The 24,641-nt window shown below is 42.0% G+C and overlaps 1 protein-coding gene across 1 annotated transcript in view; it reads right to left on the bottom strand.

Moving 5' to 3' along the window:
• The window catches only part of ankrd55 (ankyrin repeat domain 55), a gene marked incomplete at both ends in the record, with an annotated part of 32,894 nt that overhangs the window by 6,567 nt on the left and 1,686 nt on the right, over nt 1-24,641 (bottom strand). Inside the window, 11 exons of the mRNA XM_080419436.1 lie at nt 2,602-2,715; nt 12,515-12,775; nt 12,871-12,972; nt 13,543-14,204; nt 15,479-15,646; nt 17,124-17,308; nt 18,003-18,131; nt 18,340-18,400; nt 20,421-20,530; nt 21,966-22,096; nt 22,883-23,002. Of these exons, the coding sequence (XP_080275562.1) occupies nt 2,602-2,715; nt 12,515-12,775; nt 12,871-12,972; nt 13,543-14,204; nt 15,479-15,646; nt 17,124-17,308; nt 18,003-18,131; nt 18,340-18,400; nt 20,421-20,530; nt 21,966-22,096; nt 22,883-23,002 (2,043 nt within the window). The remainder of the gene's footprint in view (nt 1-2,601; nt 2,716-12,514; nt 12,776-12,870; nt 12,973-13,542; nt 14,205-15,478; nt 15,647-17,123; nt 17,309-18,002; nt 18,132-18,339; nt 18,401-20,420; nt 20,531-21,965; nt 22,097-22,882; nt 23,003-24,641) is intronic.

Genomic DNA, 24,641 nt, shown 5'->3' with positions numbered 1-24,641 from the left:
GGCGTGTCAGGCCCATGTTTGCCCTGCTAAATGCATGCTGGGAATTGTAGGAACACTGAATAAAACACATTTTGCAAGACAGCTTCAAAAATTTGGTCTGATTTTGGGAAAACATCTGACCACTCCCTCACCTTTTCGGTCATATCAAAATAGAAATGAATGAACAACAAAAGTGTATTTAAAAAGATGCTAGTTTTACAATTAAAAGTGTGCACAGAAAGAACTAGAGAAAGTGCTCCTCGGAGCACAGGTCTCCGCCAGGTCAGGTAAGTTATTGTGGCCTCCTGGTGGCGCTATAATAGGCCTATGTGAAAAGGGTGGCATTTCTTCCTCGGCCTAGTGGGAATGTGCGTGCAAATTTTCACGGAAATCGCACGCCACGTTCATGATTTCAGACATTTTGTTCAAAACGGACCAATCCTGCAAACTTTGGAAGTCAACCTTAGCCAATCAGGATGGAATATGAAATATCGGACAGATGCGTCTTGATCACATGACTATAGAGATACTGTGTACCGATGTGCGTGATGTTTGGATAAAATCTGAAGGATTAATATCCAAAAATGTATTTGACATAAGTCGGCCTCCTGGTGGCGCTGTAAAAAGCAGATGTGAAAAATGCAGTGCAGATGTTTTTCCTTGGCCTCTAGGGAGTAGGCGTGCAAAGTTTCACGCAGATCGGTGCAGTTATAGTTAAAAATGCAAATCGGCCTGTTATAGCGCCACCATGAGGCTGATGTGAAAAGTTTTAAGTGCCATTTCTTCCTCGGCCTAGTGGGAATGTGCGTGTGCAATTTTATGGAAATGGCAAGCTGCGTTCATGATTTGAGGCAGTTTGTTCAAAACGGACCAATCCTGCAAACTTTGGATGGTAACCTTAGCCAATGAGGATGGAATATGGGAAATCGGACAGATCAGGGTTGATCACATGACTATAGAGATACTGTGTACCGATTTGCATGAGGTTTGGTTAAAAACTGTAGGAGTAATGGGGAAAAATTGGTTTTGCACAAATCGGCCTCCTGGTGGCGCTATGACAGGCCTATGTGAAAAATTTGAGGCAGAGGTTCTGAATTGGCATCCAGGGAGTGTGTGTGCACAGTTTCGCAGCGACCGGGCCAACGGTGCCTGAGATTTGGTGCTAACACACAGACAGGACACACGGACGGACGGACGGACACACGGACGGACACACGGACGGACGGACGGACGGACAGGGGCGAAAACATACTCTCTCGCCATGCCTCTCGGCCTGGCGGAGACAATAAAGAAAGAATCACCATCCCAAGTTCAATGTGTGCCATCTCTCATAATCTAGACATGGTTTCTGCATAAATGTCTGCCGATGATTTATGAAGCCCACATTATAATCTGAACACCACCTCGACAACCAGCGGTTGAACGTAGATATACGGCTATTACATCTCCTCATTAATCATATTTCATTATTAATCATATTTGGCTGGCGACCGGAGAAAATTACAGAGTCTGACAACTGACATTATCTTTACATATGCACACGGCGATTCAACATTAATCTTGACCCGAGTGAGTCATTTCCACCGGCATGAATAATAATTCTATCATAACGATTACATTTACTTTTAGCCAGCAGTTTTAAATTTGATTAAATCCACTCTGGGCCCGGGTATGCATTTGACTATGGTCCCTGGTGTCACTAGCTTAACATAGCTAGCGATAGTTGCTCATAGTAGAGCTACATTGTAGCTAAAACCAGAGCTGTATTCACAGCAGTGGTGGACAGTAACAAAGTACATTTATTGAGTTTTTCACTTGAGTATCTGTACTTTACTTGTATATTGGATAGGCTACTTACAGTATGAGTTTCCCTCCACTACATTTCAAAGACAAATATTGTACTTTTTACTCCACTACATTTCTATGAAGGGTAAAAAGTACATTATGAATTAACCACTTAAGCCGTATTTCAAATATAGTGAAAATAGCAGATCTACAAGCTCACAACGTGTCACTATGCAACGCGCTGTGAGCTTGTAGAGCTGCTATTTTCACTATCATTCACTATATTAATTCAGCAATGCATTGCTATCAAAATGTACATTTTAATGTGCACTTAAGTAGTTTTAAAAGCTGCACTTTAGAATATTCTAAAAAGCAAGTAGTCCAGTAATTTTACTCAAGTACAAATTTGACAGAGCAACTTTCACTAATAGTTTGGTCACTTATAGATCTGAGTATACTTTGACTCAGGTAATGGAGTTGAGTACTTTGTCCACCACTGATTCTCTGCCACATTCTCAATGGGTGTACCGCTCAGACCCATAGAGAGAGAGAGTTCTGACACTCTCGTTCACTTCTTCGGGCCAGGTCTTCTACATAGCATTATATTGGCGAACAGTGACAAAGCCCTGAACCGAACGTTTACGGAATGCATTGGAGTCTATGGCTCCTTGTAACTATTTCCAGTTTACATGCACCACGTGACCGGCGCTGTTTCTGCCCCTTCATTGGCGGAACTCTCTAATACAAGGCTCTTGTACCGCTGAGTGGGGAAAATTGGTGTGAAACATCAAGGGGTTGATATCCCTGTGTGCTATTGCTCTTTACTACGCTTCCTACCAGCTCTCATCCAGCCGTCCTGGGTCCTGGATTGTTTGTGGGAATTGTGACGGGCTATGATTAGCGGTCGTAACCGGTAGCAGTCTCCCTCAGTTCCCGCCTGCATGGGAGTTGCTGGGGAAACAGAGGCTTTGTGTTGTTAAAAGGAGCCCTGCTAGGTCTGCCTGCTTCTAACTCACTGAGCCTTAATTGCCTCCAACACTGCAAATATACGCTGCACTTGTGACACACATCTCTGCGTAAGAGTGAGAGGGGAAACCAGGAGGGAAGGGGTGGGGTGGGAAGGAACTTCATACCTCGCAGCCAAGCTACGTTAACCACTAAGCTGAGGCTAGGCTGCATGCTCAGCCAAACAGCCGGGTTAGTCGGGTTTGGGCGTTACATTGATAAAAACCAATCAGCGTGCTAGATGCCATTGCCTTTAAAGGAGAGATCCGGACATTTTAAGTGTTATCTTTGATGTGTCGCTTATCACTCACCATCCTTGAAAGGGAAGGTGAGTTATTTCAGAGAGTCCCGTGTCGTCATTTTTTCGACCCCCTCCGTTGGCATAATGGGAGCGCGTGCCTAAGTGAAATTCGTCTATTATAACCGATGCAAAGTAATTTTTTTCTCTACTACTACTCATTGTAGAGTCTCATGATACTCAAACATGCACTGAAAGTTCCTGAGAAGCTAACGCTAATGCCGAACGAGCTAACGCTGTTTGCTTATTTCTCTCCCTGGCAACACCGAGTTGCCAGGTTCTGGGACTCTCTGAAATAACTCAACGTCCCTTTCAAGGATGGTGAGTGATAAGCGACACATCAAAGATAACACTTAAAATGTCCGGATACCTCCTTTAAGAGCAGGCTACGCAAGCCGTTATGTCCAGTGCAGTCTTACACTCTCTCCCTCACTGCCCGTGGAAGAGCGACGCTGCCTTGGAATACATTTATATTTGATACACAGAATTATCACTCACACATTGCTGGTTATAGATAACTTTAAATTACAGCAATCGCTTGTGTTCTGGATTAATTAAACTGCATGGTTTGGTGTGGTTATAGCAAACGCAGATCAAACAACATTTTATTTGTTAAGCTTAACTGGCAACTGCTCATATAAACACAAGGAATTAACAGTCACACTTTTGTGCATTACAGCAAAATTGTAATGACAATCGCATTCACAATCACTTAATTCAGAAGTGTTGCGTTGAAAACTCTGCCGTCTCACTGAGGCGCTTATGTAATGTCGGACACCCGATGTTTGCATCATACACTCTAGCCTTTGATTGCCTTTCAATGAAACCATATTTGATAGACATAATTATCATCCACATGTTACTAATTATAGAGAATGTTATATTACTGTAATCCGTTCTTTATTTCCTGCGCAATGGATTAACAAAACAGAAGTGTGTATTTTGGAGCGAATGGCATCGCGCAGCACAAATCATCTTCTTTGAATAGACTATTGTCTTATAAAAACACAATTGACACAAGGAATTGACACTCTCACTTCTGTTGGAAAATTTGAATCACTGAGAGTCGTTGAGAATTAGGAGTGAGGGAGACCTCTAAATGTTATGCACCCGGCCGGACTCCCGATATTCCCATCTCAGGTGCGCTTTACCAAACAGATTTGGCATAGCGGGTGGTTTTAGAATCCGCTATGCACTTTCCCATACGTTTGTGGGCAAGATAGGAATTTAGCGCAACAACGCGCCCATGTCCACACCTACAGGTGCAAATAACGGAGGCGGCATTCCACATGTTTTCTTTGGGTCGTTTGACTTGTTTCTAGCGTTTATTGTATACTTTTGTATGTATACTCTTTGGGTAAATGTGTACATTTCCACATTCATTATCCATATGAGTAAAATCGCCGGGGTGGTGTGTTTATTTTTCGAACACAGTTCTTATATGAGGCGATCTAAGATTCCCCAATGGGGATTTCAACACAAAAAATAAAGCCACAAACCAGCGGAACAGCGCCCTCAAGCGGCAGTGACGTCAGGACTTCAGTGCTCTATTGCTATTTTGCCTAGAAATCTTGGTAACATTTTAAATCCGTAAAATATCCATCATTGCCATGCAATGGCCTTCATAAGATAATGTGACCGAGCAATGGTAATGCTAGGAACTAATTTAGCTTAACTAGATTATGGGCATGCCAAGATTCTAGCCAAAAATTCAATATCGCTCCCATTAACTTCGTTGCAGTAAGGTCACCTAGACAAACTCAATTAAGAGAGCAATGGAATATGGGGGGGGGGGGGCGGGGGGTGTATGGTAGAAGCTCCGCCGTACAAGGCTACGTATGTCCCTCACCCGATCGTAAATCGGGGGAACACTGTGACACCTCATACGCACACCAGGCTCCTCTACCAACCAAACCCCCAAACAGAATTATAAAGCAGCATTTATACATTTTGATTACATCCGACGAACCTAATATGGTGTTGCAGCTGACACCATAGCAACGGGTCATAACATACATCGTCAGAAACAGCAAGTCATTGATAGGAGGAAGTTATGGTGTTCTGATGCAATCTTGGCTGGCGGACCATGGGGCCCGCTCATCTTCATCATGGGGGGACAGGATGTGGATCAGATCCCCACCCATGAATACCCAGTCTCCTCAACACACAATGCATTGCATCATGCCACATCTTATAGATCTTATAGATTTTTGCAAGTAAGCAAGCAAAGTGAGCGAGTGAGTGAGTGAGTGAGTGAGTGAGTGAGTGAGTGAGTGAGTGAGTGAGTGCGTGCGTGCGTGCGTGTGTGCGCGCGTGTGTGTGCGCGCGCGCGCGCGCGCGCGCGTGTGTGCGTGTGTCTGTGTGTGCACGTGTGTGCGTGCTTGTGGGGGGATCTCAGTTAGTGACATAAGAAGGGGGCTCCAATGGGATCCCCTGGCATACAGGAGAAGTAGCATGTGCCAGGGAAGTGTCAGTAGAACAGTGATGGATTGTGGATATGTACTGTGTGGAGGAGTGAAACTCAATATGTCTAATTTTCTTTATAGACCTACAGAGATATGTAAATATCTTCCTTTTTTGGCTTGCTGCAGTGGATACAAAGGCAAACGGTCTGCATTTGTACAAACTTTATACAATGTGTAAGGCCTGCTGTGGTTTTTACTGTCAACAGTCTTTACAACACAATAATATGAGGTAACAACATTCTCACACTTTAATTGTTCTGCTGTTTAGAATACTGCAGTGATGGTTTCCCACTGATGGAATGAAAATGGATGATTTTATGGCAAAAATGTGTGAGCGTGTGTTAATAATGATGTATCAAAACAAAAAGGGGGAAATCAAACAGAACAGAGCCGGTATCCAGGCTCAAATCAGCAAATAAACCAAATTAAGTATTCCTAACAAACCCTTTCTATGGCGCTTTTGTTCATCTATTCATACTGCCTTTTTTTAATTAAATACCCTTTTCTCTTTCTGGCATTTTGCCTCCATGCAGCCTGATGCTTAATTAAAGTAAACTACAGTATGCTGCTATTCCCCTGGGTCACCACCAGTAGCGGCACCCTTCTATCTAAATATGAAATAGTTCCTATATAACCGGCCCCTATTGTTAAGGGCTTGCTCTCATAACAAAACTACTTAAAAACTAAACTGCAGCCACGTATAACATTTTAAAGGAATAACTTGAATGCTGTTCATTGTAAATACTTGTTAGAGGTGTGAAATAGGATTGAAAATACAGGCCTGACTAAACTTCAGTCATTTTAATTAGGACTTAATTGGCACCAGCAGGAAAATCTTGCTGATGGGCCTTTGAAGGACGTTGTTTTTTTACACAATTTCCACCGGGCCTCTTCTGTCTGACCAAGACTCTAGCCAGCATCCAGGAGCTACTAGATGTACGTTGCCACTCTCGGTCGTTATTTAGTCACAAGCTCTTGTTAATAGTCATTGGTTCAATATATATAAAATCCACAGACGATGTTTGCTACTGTTGCATGCCACTCTTGTACAATGAAAGGCAGTCATTTGAGAATAAACATGGAGATAGGGCCTACAAGCTTTCTGCCGGATAGTGATGATCTATGTCTGCTACACTCACTTTTTAAAATTTCCTCCGGATTTGACATTCATTCATAAGTGGTAGGTATTCTTTCAAGGTGACAGCGTGAGAAATAGGAGTGTGTGTGTGTGTGTGTGTGTGTGTGTGTTGTGTGAGAGCGAGAGCGTTAACCCTTTAAGACCGGGAAAGCATCGGTCATTTTAAGATTTCTTTGGCTATTCAAAAATAGCAGATATACAAGCTCATAGGGCGGCACCGAGTGCTAGAGCTTGTAGATCTGCTATTTTTTAAATAACATTTTTAACTCAAATCTTTGCTTCTGGGGGATTCTACAAATATCTTCTAAATCCTAACAGTTTTTTGAAAAAACTTATGTTGCTATAATATCAGTGGTTCTCAAACTTATGTCAAGGACCCCCGAAATGATTTGTATTTGGCGGCGGACCCCCATCTCAAAATATGTTGTTCCAGGGACCCCCCCCTGAAGCAAAGATTTGAGTTAAAAATGTATACATATATTCAAAGATTTGCACCCATTTTCACGATTTCTTTCCAAAAATAGCAGATCTACAAGCTCATAGCGCGGCACTCGGTGCCACGCTATGAGCTTGTAGATCTGCTATTTTTTAATAGACAAAGAAATCTAAAAATGACACACAGATGCGTTCCCGGTCTAAATGGGTTAAAGTGTAAGTGTGAGAGTGTCGCGTGTAAGCCTATGAGCGTGAGAGCGTGTGTGTGTGACAGAGTGTGAGCGTGTGTGCGCGACAGCGTGTGAGCGTGACAGCGTGACAGCGTGTGAGCGTGACAGCGTGACAGCGTGACTGCGTGTGAGCGTGACAGCGTGACAGCGCGTGAGCGTGACAGAGTGACTGCGTGACAGTGTGTGAGCGTGACAGCGCGTGAACGCATGTGCGTGAGAGTTGGCAGCTCTGCTGCATCGCGACATTTTCATTGGTGGGAACAGGTGAAAGTCGCGTGCCCTGCTTGTCTCCCATGAAACAGAACGCCCTGGCCTGCGTGGTAATTATTCTGATAGCTAAATGGGAATACATTCATTTCCTCTTTAGTTTTCCTGGCAGCTCGATACATTATTTATGGCAGGGGAGAGACAGAGAGTCCTGACCTAGAAAAAAAACTCCCCAGGATAGAATCCGCAGCCATTTAGTGTGGCAGGCGTATTGGCAGGCAGAAGGTTATTGGTGCATTAGAAAATGAGACACCTTATTGCCAAAAAAACAGGCCAGCATAACTTCAGAGGGCAGCAGGCCTGAATTCAATAATGGCTCCATCTCTGCTGACACTCTGAAAACGCCACAGGCTTTTAGACAAATGCAACGGCCTTTTTGCAGCTTGTGCACGTGTTCAGTAGCCATGCTTGCCATCAGGGCGATGGCAGCATTCTGTGTTAAACAGGGATGGAAGAAGCACTCTGGTGTGTTACTTAAGTAAAAGTAGCAACATCATAATGTACAGTAGAAATACTCTGTTACAAGTAAAAGGCCTGTTTTAAAAATTTGGCTTGTGTAAAAGTGCAAAAGTATTAGCATCAAAAATGCTTAAAGTATCAAAAAATTCAAGTAGTCATCATGCAGAATGTCCCATTTCACAAGCTTTCTTTTTTTTAAACAGTTTTCAAAATGTATCAAAATCTTGATGGGTTTTGAGCTTGTAGATTGGCTAGTTTTGAATAGCCTAAGTATAAAATAGGACTTAAGTGGTAAATGTATGTTTTGTAATAATAATCTAAATCTACAATGTAACTTATAATTGAAGCTAACTAATCATTGTAGTTGAGTAAAAAGCACAATATTTGTATCTGAGATGTATTGGAGAAGACGTATAAAGAATCAAAGATTATTATTTTTTACTTTCAGTACAGTACTTGAGTAAACACACTTAGTTCCGGATGATAGTCTGTGGCTGAGTCACTGGCTGGAGTGTGAACAGTAGGGCTACCTCTTTGATGGAAGGGTACTTACTACTTTCCCATGAGGGAGACCAGAGCAGGCGTTAAGTGGTCAGATGGGTAGCGTGCATTTTCAGAGCATGTTTATTTTAATGATCAATCAATCCATTGTTATCCGGCTTGGATCGATGGAACCAACATAGTGTAATATAAGATGCTATTTACCGGTATCACAAGGTTTTAAGGGGAAAATACCGTGTTATTTATTTTTTGACATTATATATTTTGATAATAATGTTTTATTATCATAAAATTCTTGTGTTTTTTTCCAGTTTTGCCCAGTTACAATACCCTTGAGGCCCACGGGTTAAGAAATAGCCGTGGCTAACATTAGCCACTGAGAGGGTCCCTTCGTGGCTAGCCAGGCACTGTTACACTGGACTCATGTGCTTCAGCCAACGCATCGGAAACGCAAGCTGAGGCGTCAGCTACGTCCATTTGAAAGACATTTCCCACATCCATTTTCCTTCTTCTTTTGTTGTTGCTTTTACCCCCTTTTTCTCCCAATTTAGTTGTTATGCCAACTAATTCCTCCCCACACCCTAACATTTCCGGTGTGTTGCCTCTGCTGTTGTATCCTACCGGCTCACCTGCAGTGAGGAGCCCCCACAGGGAGCACGTGGAGTTTCTGTCCTATAGGCTCTATGCACAGCAGCCATATTGGAAAGAAATTGGGCCTCTTCTTACTTCCTTCACAGGTGTTACCAATGATACTAATGAAGGCTCTGTTCCATTCTGGTCAGGGTGCTGATATCGTGCATGTTGGCTCACTAGAAACACTCCATTTTGGTGTCATGTCATGTCAGTATCATGGTCAGTATCATGGTCAGTATCATGTCAGTATCATGTCAGTATCATGTCAGCATCATGTCAGCATCATGTCAGTATCATGGTCAGTATCAGGTCAGTATCATGTCAGTATCATGGTCAGTATCATGGTCAGTATCATGGTCAGTATCATGGTCAGTATCATGTCAGTGTCATGTCAGTGTCATGTCAGTGTCATGTCAGTGTCATGTCAGTATCATGGTCAGTATCATGGTCAGTATCATGGTCAGTATCATGTCAGTGTCATGTCAGTATCATGTCAGTGTCATGTCAGTGTCATGTCAGTATCATGGTCAGTATCATGGTCAGTATCATGTCAGTGTCATGTCAGTATCATGTCAGTAACATGTCAGTGTCATGTCAGTATCATGGTCAGTATCATGGTCAGTATCATGTCAGTATCATGTCAGTATCATGTCAGCATCATGTCAGTATCATGGTCAGTATCATGGTCAGTATCATGTCAGTGTCATGTCAGTATCATGGTCAGTATCATGTCAGTGTCATGTCAGTATCATGGTCAGTATCATGTCGGTATCATGTCAGTATCATGTCAGTATGATGGTCAGTATCATGTCAGTGTCATGTCAGTATCTTCATGGTCAGTATCATGTCAGTGTCATGCCAGTATCATGGTCAGTATCATGTCGGTACCATGTCAGTATCATGGTCAGTATCATGTCGGTACCATGTCAGTATCATGGTCAGTATCATGTCAGTATCATGGTATCATGGTCAGTATCATGATATCTGTATTTATTAACTGCAATGTAAGATCAGAATTATGTTAATGTTTTACATAATAATGTATGTTACGATAGGAAAGGGTAGTCATCGTGTGTCGAGTAGTAAGATGGAATTCACTTTTACACTGATGTATGAAACATTCTTACACTAACCTAACATCGCACTCAAGCACGCGCGCACACACACACACGCACACACACACACACACACACGCACACACACACGCACACACGCACGCACGCACGCACGCACACACACACACACACACACACACACACACACACACACACACACACACACACACACACACACACACACACACACACACACACACACACACACACACACACATCAGCATCAAGGTGATAAAAAATGTACAATTATATTTATTTCATTAGATTTTCTTTTCTCTTTTTTTCCAAAAACTAATACATTACATCACAACCTAAATATATATTGAAAAGTGCAAATAGATCAACAGTACACAGTGCATGCTAAGTTGTGGATTTGTCCAACATTATGTAAAAATATGAAAAATAGGATGGACTTTTTTCAAAGTGTTTAAAAATATACGATCAGCAGCCACATACGGCAAACTTTCCTTAATAGTGTAAGTGTCTGACATATTGTTGCCGTCAGGCAGACACCTTGTATGTCCATAGTTACAGTACACTTTTTTTATGTTTATTCATAAATTAATTCCCTATTTCACAGTAGTACAAGAGTGTCGGGCAAAAATAGCCAAATAAGCAGATTTTCAGGCTTAGCGTCGTATCTGCTGTTTTTGCAATTTTTTTAATGTTTTGAAAGTTAACTGTGCGTGCGGGTTTTATAAATATTGGTCCAATTAAAAATATTAACAAGAGCTTGTGACATTGGAACGAAGGTTCACAGGTTTCCTGAAAAGTAACTTTGGACATACATGGTTTCCACCCGACAGCGACAATATAATGCATTTTAGATACACATAGTTAGACATAGTTACACAGTGGACATACTGTAGTTATTTTTAGTGTGGGTCTTGCCCAATAACAATGTATTCTGACCATTTACACCTGAGGAAATGCAATTTATAAAGAGCTGCTCTGTCATGTGGAGTCCATTGACCAGGACTCATGTTACACTGACATTACTCACCACCATTTTACAAAGCACAGTTTGATTGATTTACCAGGAAACCTTTGGATTCCATTCATTTCAATACGCTATGAATATTAACAACCATTTCAATTAGCCGTTGTAGATCTGAAATTAATCACAATTGAGCAACTGCATGGCCTATTTCTTACCTATAAAATGTAATCAGAAATTGTTTTGGTTGGACAATACAGTTGAAATACAGATCATTTTCAAGTTTAGCATGAGCTTTTTTTGTTTGGGCCAACTGAGGATAGACTACATCCCATAGCCTGGAGGGAATATTGCTCCGTGATTGTCTAGCTGGTTGTTAGGCCAACCGAGGACATACTATATCCCATAGCCTGGTGGGATAATTGCTCTGTGATTGGCTAGGTGGTTGTTAGGCTAACGAGCTGACCAATGGTGCAATGGTAATCAGTCAGTGACTCAGAGACAGAGTCTCATTGATAAGGCTGGTTCTGTGGTCCAGGCAAAACAAAATCTGGTGTTTATTCCAAAATCTAACAAACGGTGGTAAATGGTTGGTGGTAATGGAAAGACAACTGTAAATCCCGTTCAATGGGCTAAACTTTGGTCCCTTAAATCAAGGTTTCCCAAACGTTTCGGGCCGCGACCCCCCAAAATAATCATGTTTGAACTGGGGACCCCCCAGTCTGAATTGTAGGCATTACATTAAGTTTGACTCAGTTCCACAGATAAATGTTATCGAACCACAAGCTACAAGCTCACAACGCCTCGCACTGCCTCTTTCTTATGTAATATTTGACAATTTGACCAATTTGATATTAAAAGTCATTAAATTGTAACTTTAGAAATGTGCAGATACCCTGTATACACTTACTGTATGTTGGTTTGTTTACTGTTGAGTGAGAAAACAATGTTTCACATTAATCATCTGAGGACCCCCCCAAATAATTTGGGGGCCCCTTTGGGGAACCACTTCCTTAAATCTGCGTTTCTCAACATGGGGTCCAACCAGGTGTCCAAATGGATGGACCTTCACGGTTCTGCTACTCTGAGAGAGTAGATTGGAGTCCCAGCGATAAAAATGTTAGCAAATTGAATTGAATTGAAAAAGGTTGAGAATCACTGCGTTAAATCACATTTGAAGTACAAGCAGCTGCAGAAGAGTCACAGCAACACATTTCTCCCGCATCAGGTGGTACCATTGGAGTTGTGTGGGGATATCAAGTGGTACCATCGGAGTCGTCAGGGACATGTGTTGTGGGTTTGGCCATGGTGGCACTGTGTCTCCTCTGGGAAGGGATGGCAGGCAGCACCTGGACACTTCTCAGGGGCTCCAGGAAGTAGCACCCTGACTGACCTTGGGACAAACTTGACCTCTGGGACTTGGAGTTCACGGGCGGCGGGAGAGCTCCTAAACTCGGTCCAAGGGAATGTAGGCGAAGGGATTTGGACTTCTTTACTCCTTTAGAAACTTGGTCCGGCGGCAAAGAGACTGTAGAGAGACGGAGAGAGACAAATGTATGGACATTAACGTTGGAAACCATCATAGTGTTCCAGAAACACATGCATGTATGCATGGACACTTACATCGGTGTGTGCAGTGGTCTCTAATGGGAGCCAGGCAGTTCCTTGTTAATGAGGTCTCTCTGGTCTTTGTCCTCTCTAACGGTAGCAGCTGTGTGTTTGGCGCTGGAATTCACAAAGAGCTGAAATGACTGAAGGTGCAAGAAAAGCATGAACTGCAATGCAATGAGTGGTGATTTAATGGCCAGGTCTAGCCAACAGCGATACTGTTGGCTAGACGACGGTTTCTCAACATCGGGCTCCGATACCACCACGGGTCCAAATGGACCTTTACAGGTCTGTAAGCCGTAGAGTGTACAAATGGAAGAACAATTTACCCTTCCACGTCTGTAACTGTGAGAGTGTACAAGTGGAACATTTGGGTCCATTTGGTTCCATTTGTGTACTCTCAGAGTACAATTAACACTGATGGTTTTACAGTGTAGATTAGGGTCCTAGAGATAAAAACTAAACTTTTTTTTAAATCAAATGGTGGTACATGATCTAATGTACATCAAACTGGGGTTCCTTGAATTTCGAAAGGTTGAGAAAACCACTGCTGTGCATACCAAACAAAATGGCACCAGAAATGCAAGTCATCCATTGTTTTAATCAGTGTGAAAGTGTTCTACGGTGGATTTTTCTATTGACTTTATCTTTTAGGTTAATTATGTTATGTCTGGAAGTGTTGCTTACCTGCGTCGTTCTTCTGGCCATACAGAGTTTGGGTGGGACAGAGTCCATGCAAGGGGCTGGGGGCCTCGGGCGTGGTGGATGGAACCCACGGCCTGTGACCTGAAACCGACTTGTCAGAGTGCGTCTGCCAGGCGTCCCTCGCTAAGGCCCGCCCTTCTAACTGTCCGTCAAACAAATCATGCTGGCTCTTGCTCCTCATCGACTGCTGGGCACCTGTTTTGTGACACTGCTGCGCGGCATTCTGGGAACAGGCCAGCAAGGCGTTCCCCAGAGTTATAGGTGGAAGACTTTGTGTCCGGATGGGCGGCAGCCCCTTACAGTGTTTGGCGGGCTGATTCTGTGATTCGCTCTGTTGCGCGTTGGCCTTGAGGCCATCTTTAAGGCGGTCCTTAAGGTCGTCCTTAAGCCCCTCCTCTCCCCGCTCTTTGGCGGAGGAGGAGGAGGAGGCGTCCATGACACAGTCAAACATGGCAATGATGTCGTCCACCTCAGACGTTTCGTCCGCACAGTTCCCATCGCAGCTTGGGTCTCTCTTGCGGCTGTCGCTGCGATCCTTTTTCCTCTTGCAGGAGAAGATCTGGTTGAGCGAGCGGAACTTTCCCTCACTCTTCTGGCCTTGCTCACTCCCCTGGGAAGGTGTCTGACGTCGGGCCGAGTCTAATCTGTGGATTGTGTGATTGTGAAGTCATTTGATGTCTTTTTCATTACACGCAGCTTCACATTGAAAGCCCCATTCATATTTGGTTGCACGATGGCGTCGCGCGCTGAAAATAGCGGACTTGCAAGCTAACGCATCACATGAGCTTGTAGGTCTGCTATTTTCGCTGAATGTTTGGCCCAGAATAGGGACGCTTGTTTTCTAGTTCAGGTTAAAAACTACAGCAGATTGAAAACATGGCAGACTAGTAGGCAACACCGCTGCACCAAACACATTTTTACCCGCTTATAAGCGGGTAAAAACATGGCAGGCTGCACACTTCACAGTGATGTAAGCAACACAGCTGCAGCGAATCAAATTAATATTGGGTGTGTTAGATGTTAGGTGTGTCAATACTGTCTATCATGAATGCACATTGGCATGCCTGTGGCTCTGGACGCACCTATGAAAATCGAACGCACTCATATTTAATGTGTTTGGTGCAGCGGTGTTGCCTACTAGTCTGCCATGTTTTCAATCTGCTGTAGTTTTTAACCTGAACTAGAAAACAAACCGGTGTCCCCCAGGGGTGTATACTTGGCCCCCTCTTTTTCCCTTCTACACCAAATCTCTTCACAAAAATAATCCACAAGCTCACAATGTGTCATGTTGTGACGCCATGTGTCCCCAAGAATAGAATAGATGCTAGTGTGTAAGTGGTTAAAGGTGCCTCAAAGAACCATAGAAAATTGCTCTTTGAGGCACGATTTTTGGTTCTCTAGATCAGTGGTTTTCAACCCTTTTCATGTCAAGGTCCATTATTTAGTCGGCATTTGAGCCACGGACCACCATTTGAGATTTTGCAGACCCAAGATTTTGTTGTCGTTGGATACGATTATGTCCACAATTCCATGCTGATGTTGGTGCCATAGGAGAGATAATAACAGGCAAACGTCGATCAAAATAACAATTATTTAATTAAGTAATGCAGATGTTTAACAATAATTTAACTCTTGAGTGTAAAATTAAACGGGTCCATTTGGTTTCATTTTACACTCTCAAGAGTTAAAGATCTATAGGGGTCCATTTGGTTACCAACTCTCATTTAGCTGGGGACCACCTGGAACCCCCTCAAGGACCACAGGTGGTCGCCGGACCACTGGTTGAAAACCACAGCTCTAGATTCTAGAATCTGAGGATCATGAAGAACCATTCACTAACTAAATGGTTCCTTATCAGGTGATGGTTCTTTGTGGAACCATATAGCCTTTTAAAGAACCATAGTGTTTCTGTGTATACCTGTTGACATCAGAGAGCAGCTTGATGCAGGCAGTGTGGCCGCAGTACATTGCATATGTGAGTGGAGTGTTTTCATTGATGTCTCTGGGTGTCGTTTCCACTCCCAGCTGCAGTAGAGCCTGAACACACTCCTGTTTCCCTGCTGCTGCCGCCCAGTGGAGAGGAGTCCTATAGCAACCACGGAGCACGGAGCACACAAAACATGACTTATAGACAGTAGGTCAGGTAGATATAGCTACTGTACACAAAACTGAATCCAGGACGTATGGCTTGATCTATAGAACCCAACCTGTGGTCTGGGCCCTCCTTAGGGGCACCAAATATCACAGACCTTGTGAGGCCTGTTTGGAGGTCTGTTTGGAGGTAGTGCAACATTTTAAACATGTTGCACAAAATCATGAAACTCACTACGATATCCTTTGTATTAAGAGTAGACAATAATTTTTCCGCCCCAATTTAGTCAATATGCCAATTAATTCCTCCCCACACACATTACTGTGTTGTCACTGCTGTCGTATCCTACTGACCCACCTGCCAGTGAGGAGCCCCCACCGGGAGGACGTAGACCCTTCGTCCTACTCCTCCCGCCCAACACTCCCTGCTGACAGGTGCCGCCCCAGCCACAGTACCGATATCACCCTCCCCGCCCAGCTTCCCTCCCCCGAACATGGGCCAATTGTGTTCGCATAGATGCCCGACAAAGCCGGATGCACCAACGGTGGATTCAAACCCACAACCTCTGTGGTGGTGGGCAGGGGCTTTACCACAGATCCTTCTATAAAGCCACACAATCTCTGCATGTGTGTGTGTGTGTGTGTGTGTGTGTGTGTGAGCGTGTGATTGAGTGTAGCTGTCCTTTACGAATCTCGAGAATCGCCGGATTGATTGACAACAAACTTGCCGTGTGGTGCGGCCAAGGACCCATGGGAGTGCGGTGCCTGGTGTTACCGTAAGGCGATTGGATAGGCGGTTGTCGAGAACCGCTGATCCAACCGATATGCCCATATATATGAAAATTCGGTTGTCCAGATTAACCACCGATCTGACCGGTATGCTAATATATGGGCATTCTAATCTAATGTATAGGCATACTGATGACATCAGGAACTCTACATATGAGGCATTAAAGTGACATGGACAGACATATACAGAGATCTCCATAAATGGCGATAGAAGGGGCACAGACCGACAGACGGTACAACTTAATCTGCAGAACAAAGTAGTGCAGATCACCCTTGAAAACTAGAAAAATCACACCCTGTGTGAAGTGGGCGTTGTCTTGCTAGCTAATCACAATACTGAATGGAGTCAACCAATCATGTACAAAAAATAAATACATTTATTGAAACACTCTTTATGATGGAAGAAACCATAACTTGAAAAAAACCAATACATGGTTTTTTTTCAAGTTATGGTTTCTTATATAGGGCTATGCACATGTGTCATGTGACACTGGCCAATCACAGTCCTGAATAGACTGTGATTGGCCAATCACGGTGCATTGTACAAATTGTACAAATAAAATTGTACAAAATTGTACAAATATCCAAACATCACTTATAGGGGCGGTTTCACCGCCCAAAAAACACTGAACCTGTGCCTTGTTAAGTTACATAATATGACTTAAGAAATGGTGAAAGTTCACCTTTCGTCCACGTCCAGAGCTTGCAGGTTGGCCTCGCTGAATCTGGCCAGCTCAAACAGGATGTCGCTGTAGCCGGCCGCGGCGGCGATGTGAACACAGGTCTTGCCGTTTTCGTCGTCGTAGTTGATGACAGAGGCACCAAGCGGGTGATCCAGGATCAGTGAACACATGTACCTGCTGCCGCTCTGTTGAGAGACACAGTGGTGGAAAGTAAGTGACTTAAGTGCCTTTACTCAAGTACTGTACTTGAGAAAAATGTGATCGGTACTTTTACTTTACTTGCGTATGTCCATTCTTCAATACTTTATAATTATAGTCTGTCACATCTCAGAGGCCAATAGTGTACCCTTTACACTACAATTATTTGAAAACCTTCGTTACTAGTTGCTTTGCAGATTCAGATTATTAAGTTCTATTCTATGCTTCGTCTATTCGAAAACAACGGATCTACAAGCTCAAGTTTGTAGATCTGCTATTTTCGAAAGATTTCGACAAAAGATTTAACTTTGAAAAAACTTGAGAAATTCTGCATGAGTAGGCTACTTTTACTTTTGGTACTTATATTATAAGTTATACATTGCAGTGTATTTTGATGCCAATATTGCACGTTCTGTCGTTCACTCAATGAATTACATTGTTACACCACATTGTTACACCTCTTTCAACTTGGTGTCCCTTTTGGTCATGTAGGCGAACATTTTCAAAAGTTTTCAAAGAGTTTCAAAAACTTCAAAAATCTTGTAGTTGTAGATCAGCTCTTTTTACACGACACAGTGTGTGTGACAAAGTAAGTACGTATAAAATAAGACTTAAACATTTTCTACCGCCACTTGCCATACCCACCCAGCCGGTAACGGCTTCAAAACAGCAACACGGTACCTGCACTGCCCAGTGGAGGGCGCTCTTAAAGTCTTTGTCCACCAGCGTGGGATCCGCCCCCTTCTGCAGGAGCGCTTGCACGTGTTCGGGACGATTATGGAAGGACGCCCAGTGTAGAGCTGTCATCCCCTGTACCCAACACAATGTCCCCGACATCACTCGTCCGTTAATCTGTCCCCAATGTCATACCCTGTCACAACACCAAGCTGCCATACCCTGCCATCAACTCACTCATTCATTACTCTGTCCCCAACACGATGCCAGCGTCAAGTCATTCATTCCTCATAGAATGAGTGAGGATGTTTTGGAGTGTGGAGTGTGTTGTGAACGTTCCTACCTCGTTGTCCTGGTGGTTGATCTCGCATGCCATGGACTGCTGCAACAGCACCGACATCAATCTGGGAATTACAATTGGAGTGTGCTATTAGTGTCAGTAGACATCAAACTAAGAGATATCAGCCCCATGGAAAGTGCCATGTTGTTAGTGTCAGTACTGAGACACATCAGCACCATGCTGTTAGTGTCAGTACTGAGACACATCAGCACCATAGACAGCACCAGTGGTGTAAAGTAACTAAGTACATTTACTCAAGTACTTTGAGTTTTTTTTGTTTTTACTTTACTGGAGTATTTCCAGTTCTCAGTACTTTTACTTCTACTCCACTACATCTCAGAAGCAAATATTGTACTTTTACTACAATTCTTTGAAAACTTTAGTTACTAGTTACTTTTTAGACTTTGATTATTATCGCAAAACACACTAACCACTTCAGACCAGTATACATTTCGGCCATTTGAAAATAGCAGATATACAAGCTTGTAGATCGACTATTTTTTATACATTTTGAACTCGTGAAATGGGACATTATGCACATTGAGCACTTTTACTTTTGTACTATACTAACTATATTTTGATACCAATACTTTTGTACCTTTACTCAAGTACATTTTGGAATTCCGGACTTTCACTTGTAACGGAGTATTTCTACATTGCAGTATTGATACTTTTACTTAAGTAAAACATGTGAGTACCTTTTCCACCACTGGACAGCACCATGCTGTTCGTGTCAGTACTGAGACAAATCAGCACCATAGACAGCGCCATGTTGTTAGTATCAAATAGACCAGTGGTTCTCATTGTGGGGTATGGGGACCCCCAGGGGTCCTTGAGGGTGTTCCAGAGGGTTCCCAGCAGTAATATAGCATCAACATCAGTTTAAATATTTTAACCCTATACACATCGGCTATTTGAAAATAGCTGACGTGTTGAGAGCTTGTAGATCTGCTATTTATATATTTAAATCGTAAAAAAAATATATATATTTTGAAAAATCTTAACAACACAAATCTTGTGGCACAAAATACTTACAGGGGGTCCCTGGCACAAATACATCATTAATTTGGGGGTCCTCAACATTAAAAAAAGTTTGAGGAACCACTGCAGTAGACATCAGGACCCTGGACAGCACCTCTGGCTGGGGACGCCGATAGGAAATGACTACAATGGTATCAGTCCGTATCTCATTACATATCTACAAAAAAACTCATGGACTGATTGCCAGGGAAATTACTGTGCCCCTTCATGCTCCCAAGTGGAGGAAGCTTATTTATTTTTGACGATGCCATGTCCTTTCCTCTAGTGCCACCGTCAGGCCTTTTGTTTGAGGAAACTGGAGGAGATTTACAGGCCTTGACAAAGGTCTTTTTCTGTACTAATTGCTTTCATTGCACTTAATTAGCATTTCATTATGTAACATTTTCAAATATTAATTTGCTTCATTAAGATACTATCAAGTTTTACATATTACTGATAATTTATTAGCTCATTTGAATCTTGATAACATACATTCTTCTTAGATTACGTTTCAGTGAATATACTTCTTGGATTATATTTATTTTCATTAGTAGAGATCTCTAAATCTCTGCAAATTACAACGGAACTATGGATGACAGATGGATAATGATGGTATATGAATATCTATGTATGATTTGTTGTGGGTTTTTGTCTTATCAGTTACTGTCACCAGTAGTAACTGCATGACCACCTGGACTGTGGTGTAACTACAGTCTGGACTGTGGTGTAACTACAGTCCAGGACTGTGGTGTAACTACAGTCCAGGTATGTTCTAGATCAGTGATTATCAAATTGGGGTCGGGGGGACCCTCAGTGGTGCTTAGGGGGGGTTCCAGGGGGTCCAGATCTACAAGGTAAAAATGCATCGCATCAGCTTGTAGATCTGGAATTTTCAAAAAATTTACATTTTAGGCTTTTTTTTTATTTTATATCTTGAACAATTTGAACAACACAAAATCTTCTCTTATGGTGTTCCCTGGCAACAAATCTCTTCAGATGGGGGTCCACAGGCAAATACATTTCAATTTGGGGGTCCTCGGCATGAAAACGAGATGATTGTTTACTTGAGGTCAGTCTCAGCGGTGGCAGCGTGGAGAGGCAGCCGCCCGTTCTTATCAGGAATGCTTTGTTTGGCTCCGTTACGTAACAGACACACGCAGCCTTCCAGCCAGCCCTGCATGGAAAAACACACAGCAAACACAATAATACTATGACAACAGAGGTGGAAAGTAAGTACATTTACTTAAGTACTGTGCTTAAGTACAACTTTGAGGTATTTGTACTTTACTTGAGTATTTCCAATTTCCAATACTTTTACTTCTACTCCACTACTTCTCAGAGGCAAATATTGTACTTTTACAGATATAAATGATATTATGAAACATACATGAACCAATTTAGCCATATTTTATACACAGGCCATTTGAAAATAGCCGATCTACAAGCTCACAACGCGTCGCAATGCAACGCGCTGTGAGCTTGTAGATCTGCTATTTTCAAATATTTTTGGTACTTTAAGTACATTTTGATGCCAATACTTTTGTACTTTTACTCAAGTAAATTTTGAATTCTGGACTTTTACTTGTAACAGAGTATTTCTATATTACAGTATTGGTACTTTTACTTAAGTAAAGAATTTGAGTACTTTTTCCACCACTGTATGACAATGAGCAGGGGTGGAAGAAGTACTCAGATTGTGGAATTGCTATTGTAAAAATAGTAGAAGTACTCGGTTACTAGTAAAATAGCTGTATTCAAAATATAAATAAAGTACTCACTATATGCAGAACATATCACAAAAGTTTCTAAAAATCTTTTGAAAATAGCAGATCTGCGAGCTCATAACAACTGCTGTGATTCCTGCTGAAATTGAACCACATAGTACTGTCGCCAGAACCTTAATAACAATAACCATAAAGAAAATGCATTCACAGGCTATGTTTTTCAAAAACAAATAAAACATACTTAATGGGAAGGACTAATCTTTCTGTTTTCAGTTGTCAATATGTGACCCCACCGTCACCTTCCCGTCACCCCATTTGTGGTCCCGACCCATAGTTTGGGAACCTTTTTTTGATTGAATACTTTATCATTATGTAAACAGCACGAGGTACAGTCAGACATTTAGGCTAAAGGGACCCAAAAAAATAAGTCCTGGGCACACCCTGTTAAATTCCATTGTGGTCCTATGTATTCAATTAATCAACATAGCATAAAAATAACACAATAATACATATCATCTCTGGTCTAGATGCCTGTCAATGCGTTTGGTGTGAATGTGCTGTTACTAACTCGAAAAAGTTCTCAAATGTGACGCGTTGTGAGCTTGTAGACCGGCTATTTTCAAATGGCCTAGGTATAAAATAGGGCTGAAGTGGTTAATGTATGTTTTATAATGTCATGACTTATATCTGCAAAGTAACTGGTAGCTAAAGTTTTCAAATAATTGTAGTGGAGTAAAAGTATAATATTTGCCTCTGAGATGTAGTGGAGTCAAAGCAAAAGTATAGACAATTGGATACACTCCAGTAAAGTAAAAAATACCTCAAAATGTTACTTAAGTACAGTACTTGAGTAAATGTACTTAGTTACTTTACACCACTGCTCACCAGGTACGTGGCGAGGGACAGGGCGGTGCGCCCACAGGCATCCTGGGTATTAATGGACGCGCCCATCTTGAGCAGCAGCTTGACTGTGTCCACCTGTCTCCCCGACACCGCGTGCATCAGAGGGGTGGAGCCTGGAGGCGTGTGCACGAGGCATGGTTAGAAAAAACAAACGTGGATAAGTCACAATGTCCTGTCAAACTAGACACAAACAGTAAACATCCTCAGTGTTCATGTATGCATTTGTAACTCTGAGGGTGTACAAAATGTAACCAAATGGACCCGTAATGGTGCATTTGGTTGTAACCAAAGCAGCAGCACAAAGTCAGAACTGCAGACCCTAGCACTTCACACTCCCTCTACCCCTTCCCTTTATGGCGACTGACCAAGACATGGCTTCCTTATCTTGGCCATTTGTTCTCATCTTTTTGTTACTTATACGCTTGTTTTTCCTGACCACAATGTTAAGAATGCAATTTAGCATGCCAGTTAAACAGGTCCTAGGTTCTTTGTTTACCTGTATCCTATAGTTTCAATCTGCATATTATTATGTTTTGATAGAATATTGTTTAGAATGATGCTAGGTTCTTGGAATTCCTGTGATCCTAGTTTACTGAGGTACTACACTGTCTCTTTGCATTCTATTTTTGTGATTACCTTGCTTATTGTATGTAGCTTTTCCCTCTTTTTTCAATTAAACAAAAGTTTATATAATCTTTCACCGATATATTTTTCAAAATAGCTATTCCACATGTTTTTGGCACTGTCACTGCCCCCCGGCACCAGAAATGTACCATAAATGTATTTATTTATGTATTTTAAAGTTAATAAATACCGTTTCTGATATTGTTGTTGTTGCTTTCTTAGTAAGTAAGTAAATGCACTTAGTTACTGTCCACTACTGAGTGTTATTTCATCACCTTCACCATCACAGCACTCCAGAATGGAGGGATCTTCTCGTATGATTGATGTGAGCGTGTTGACGTCCCCGCTGGCTGCTACTTGAAACACGACATTCAGGTCCATCTCCTCAACACATTCTAAACACACGGAGAGTGACAAATAAAGTGGACTGACCTGATTCTTAAAGGAGCACTTCGCCTATTTTCAACCTGATCTTCATATAATTGGTCCTCACTAATGCTCATTATAAGATGTCTGTCTACTCTCTCTCTTTGTCTCATTGGTGGGCTGTGGACAGTTCAGCACCTGCCTACCAGTGACATCATCGATGGGAAGTGAATAGAAACTGCAGCTTTTCCCATATTAACTTAAAAAGCGGGCAGCTTTTCAATGGGAACGGAGTGGTTTTTTTCCGGAAATCCGAGAATGACAACTGTTCCCATTGAAAAGCGTCAGAATCCGCCCGCATAGGCAGAATTAGAGTACGTTGTGACCGCACCCTGAGGCAAGAAAAATCTGTGTTATCTTTTAAATCACTTCTGAATACACGTTCACAGTGTTTTTACCTGTTAGGTTGCGGTCACACCAAACTTTAATTCTGCCTATGCGTGCAAGTAAAGAAAGGCAGAATTAAAGTTCAGTGTGAGCGCACCTTTATGTCAGTTTTATTTGTTTGTTTTCATTTTATTTTATCTTTAAAGTGATCTTCACTTTCTTACTTTTCACAAACATATACAAAAATATATGAAAAAAGTAATGGAAAAATCACGGCCCCTCACGGATTAGAAGGACATTCTAATGCATGAGGGGGCCGTGATTTTTTCCATTATTTTTTTATTTTATTTTTTATATATTTTTATATGTTTATTTTATTTGAAAGTGAAAGATCCCTTTAATTCTCTTTTATTATTGTTTTAATTAACATTATTGCATCCACTGATTTTACTTTGCTGTTTTATCTCTTTATGGCTATCCTGCTGCTGTTTTTTAACTTGTTCTGTAAAGCACTTTGTAACCCTGTTTGGAAAAGTGCTTTACAAATAAATTCATAATCATTATCAATATGATCATCATTCTCTTCCTGGAAAGTTAGCGCGCTGACATATAGAAGCAATTGTTCTTGCATCAATAATAATAATAAAACAATTGAAATCTTTGAAACCAAACTTGTCTGCCGATGGTGTTGTTGGTAGGAAGGTTTCTGAACTGCCCACAGCCCTCCTCTGAGACAAAGACCACCTTTAAGGAGGAAGTGTCATTACACCAATTAGGAGAGGAGAAAAGGCCCGGCCGGGATTGTTTTGAACATATCAATTGGGGTTCTATACTTCTATTCACATACATTCGTAGATGGAAACACACATTATTTGTAACTTTCTTACCCCCATCATCGATCAAAACATACTGTATAGGTCTGTTGTCCTCTAGTCTAGTGTGTGTACAAAGGTAAACAAACCTATTACAGCCCCCACATCCAATTTCACACTCATTGTTGTCTGTAGTCTACAAGAATCAATCAAGAATCAGAAGGTTTCATTTGTCACTCACTTATACAAGTACAGGCAGCGAAATGTTGTTGGGAAGTGTTCTGCAAAAAAATTTGCTAACATTCTAACGTAGTAATATATTATGGCAAAAAAGAAATAATTATTTAATAAAAATATACAATGAAAGATATACAACAATGATTAAATCTTGTAAATTAATGAATGAAGCCACCTAGACGGTAAAACCACATCTCCACTGCTGGTCGTGGAGTGGACCCGTTTGTTTACA

This window comes from Gymnoscopelus braueri, assembly GCF_963280865.1.
Source record: "Gymnoscopelus braueri genome assembly, chromosome: 22".
NCBI classification, from domain to species: domain Eukaryota; kingdom Metazoa; phylum Chordata; class Actinopteri; order Myctophiformes; family Myctophidae; genus Gymnoscopelus; species Gymnoscopelus braueri.
This window is presented reverse-complemented; position numbering and strand designations above follow the sequence as displayed.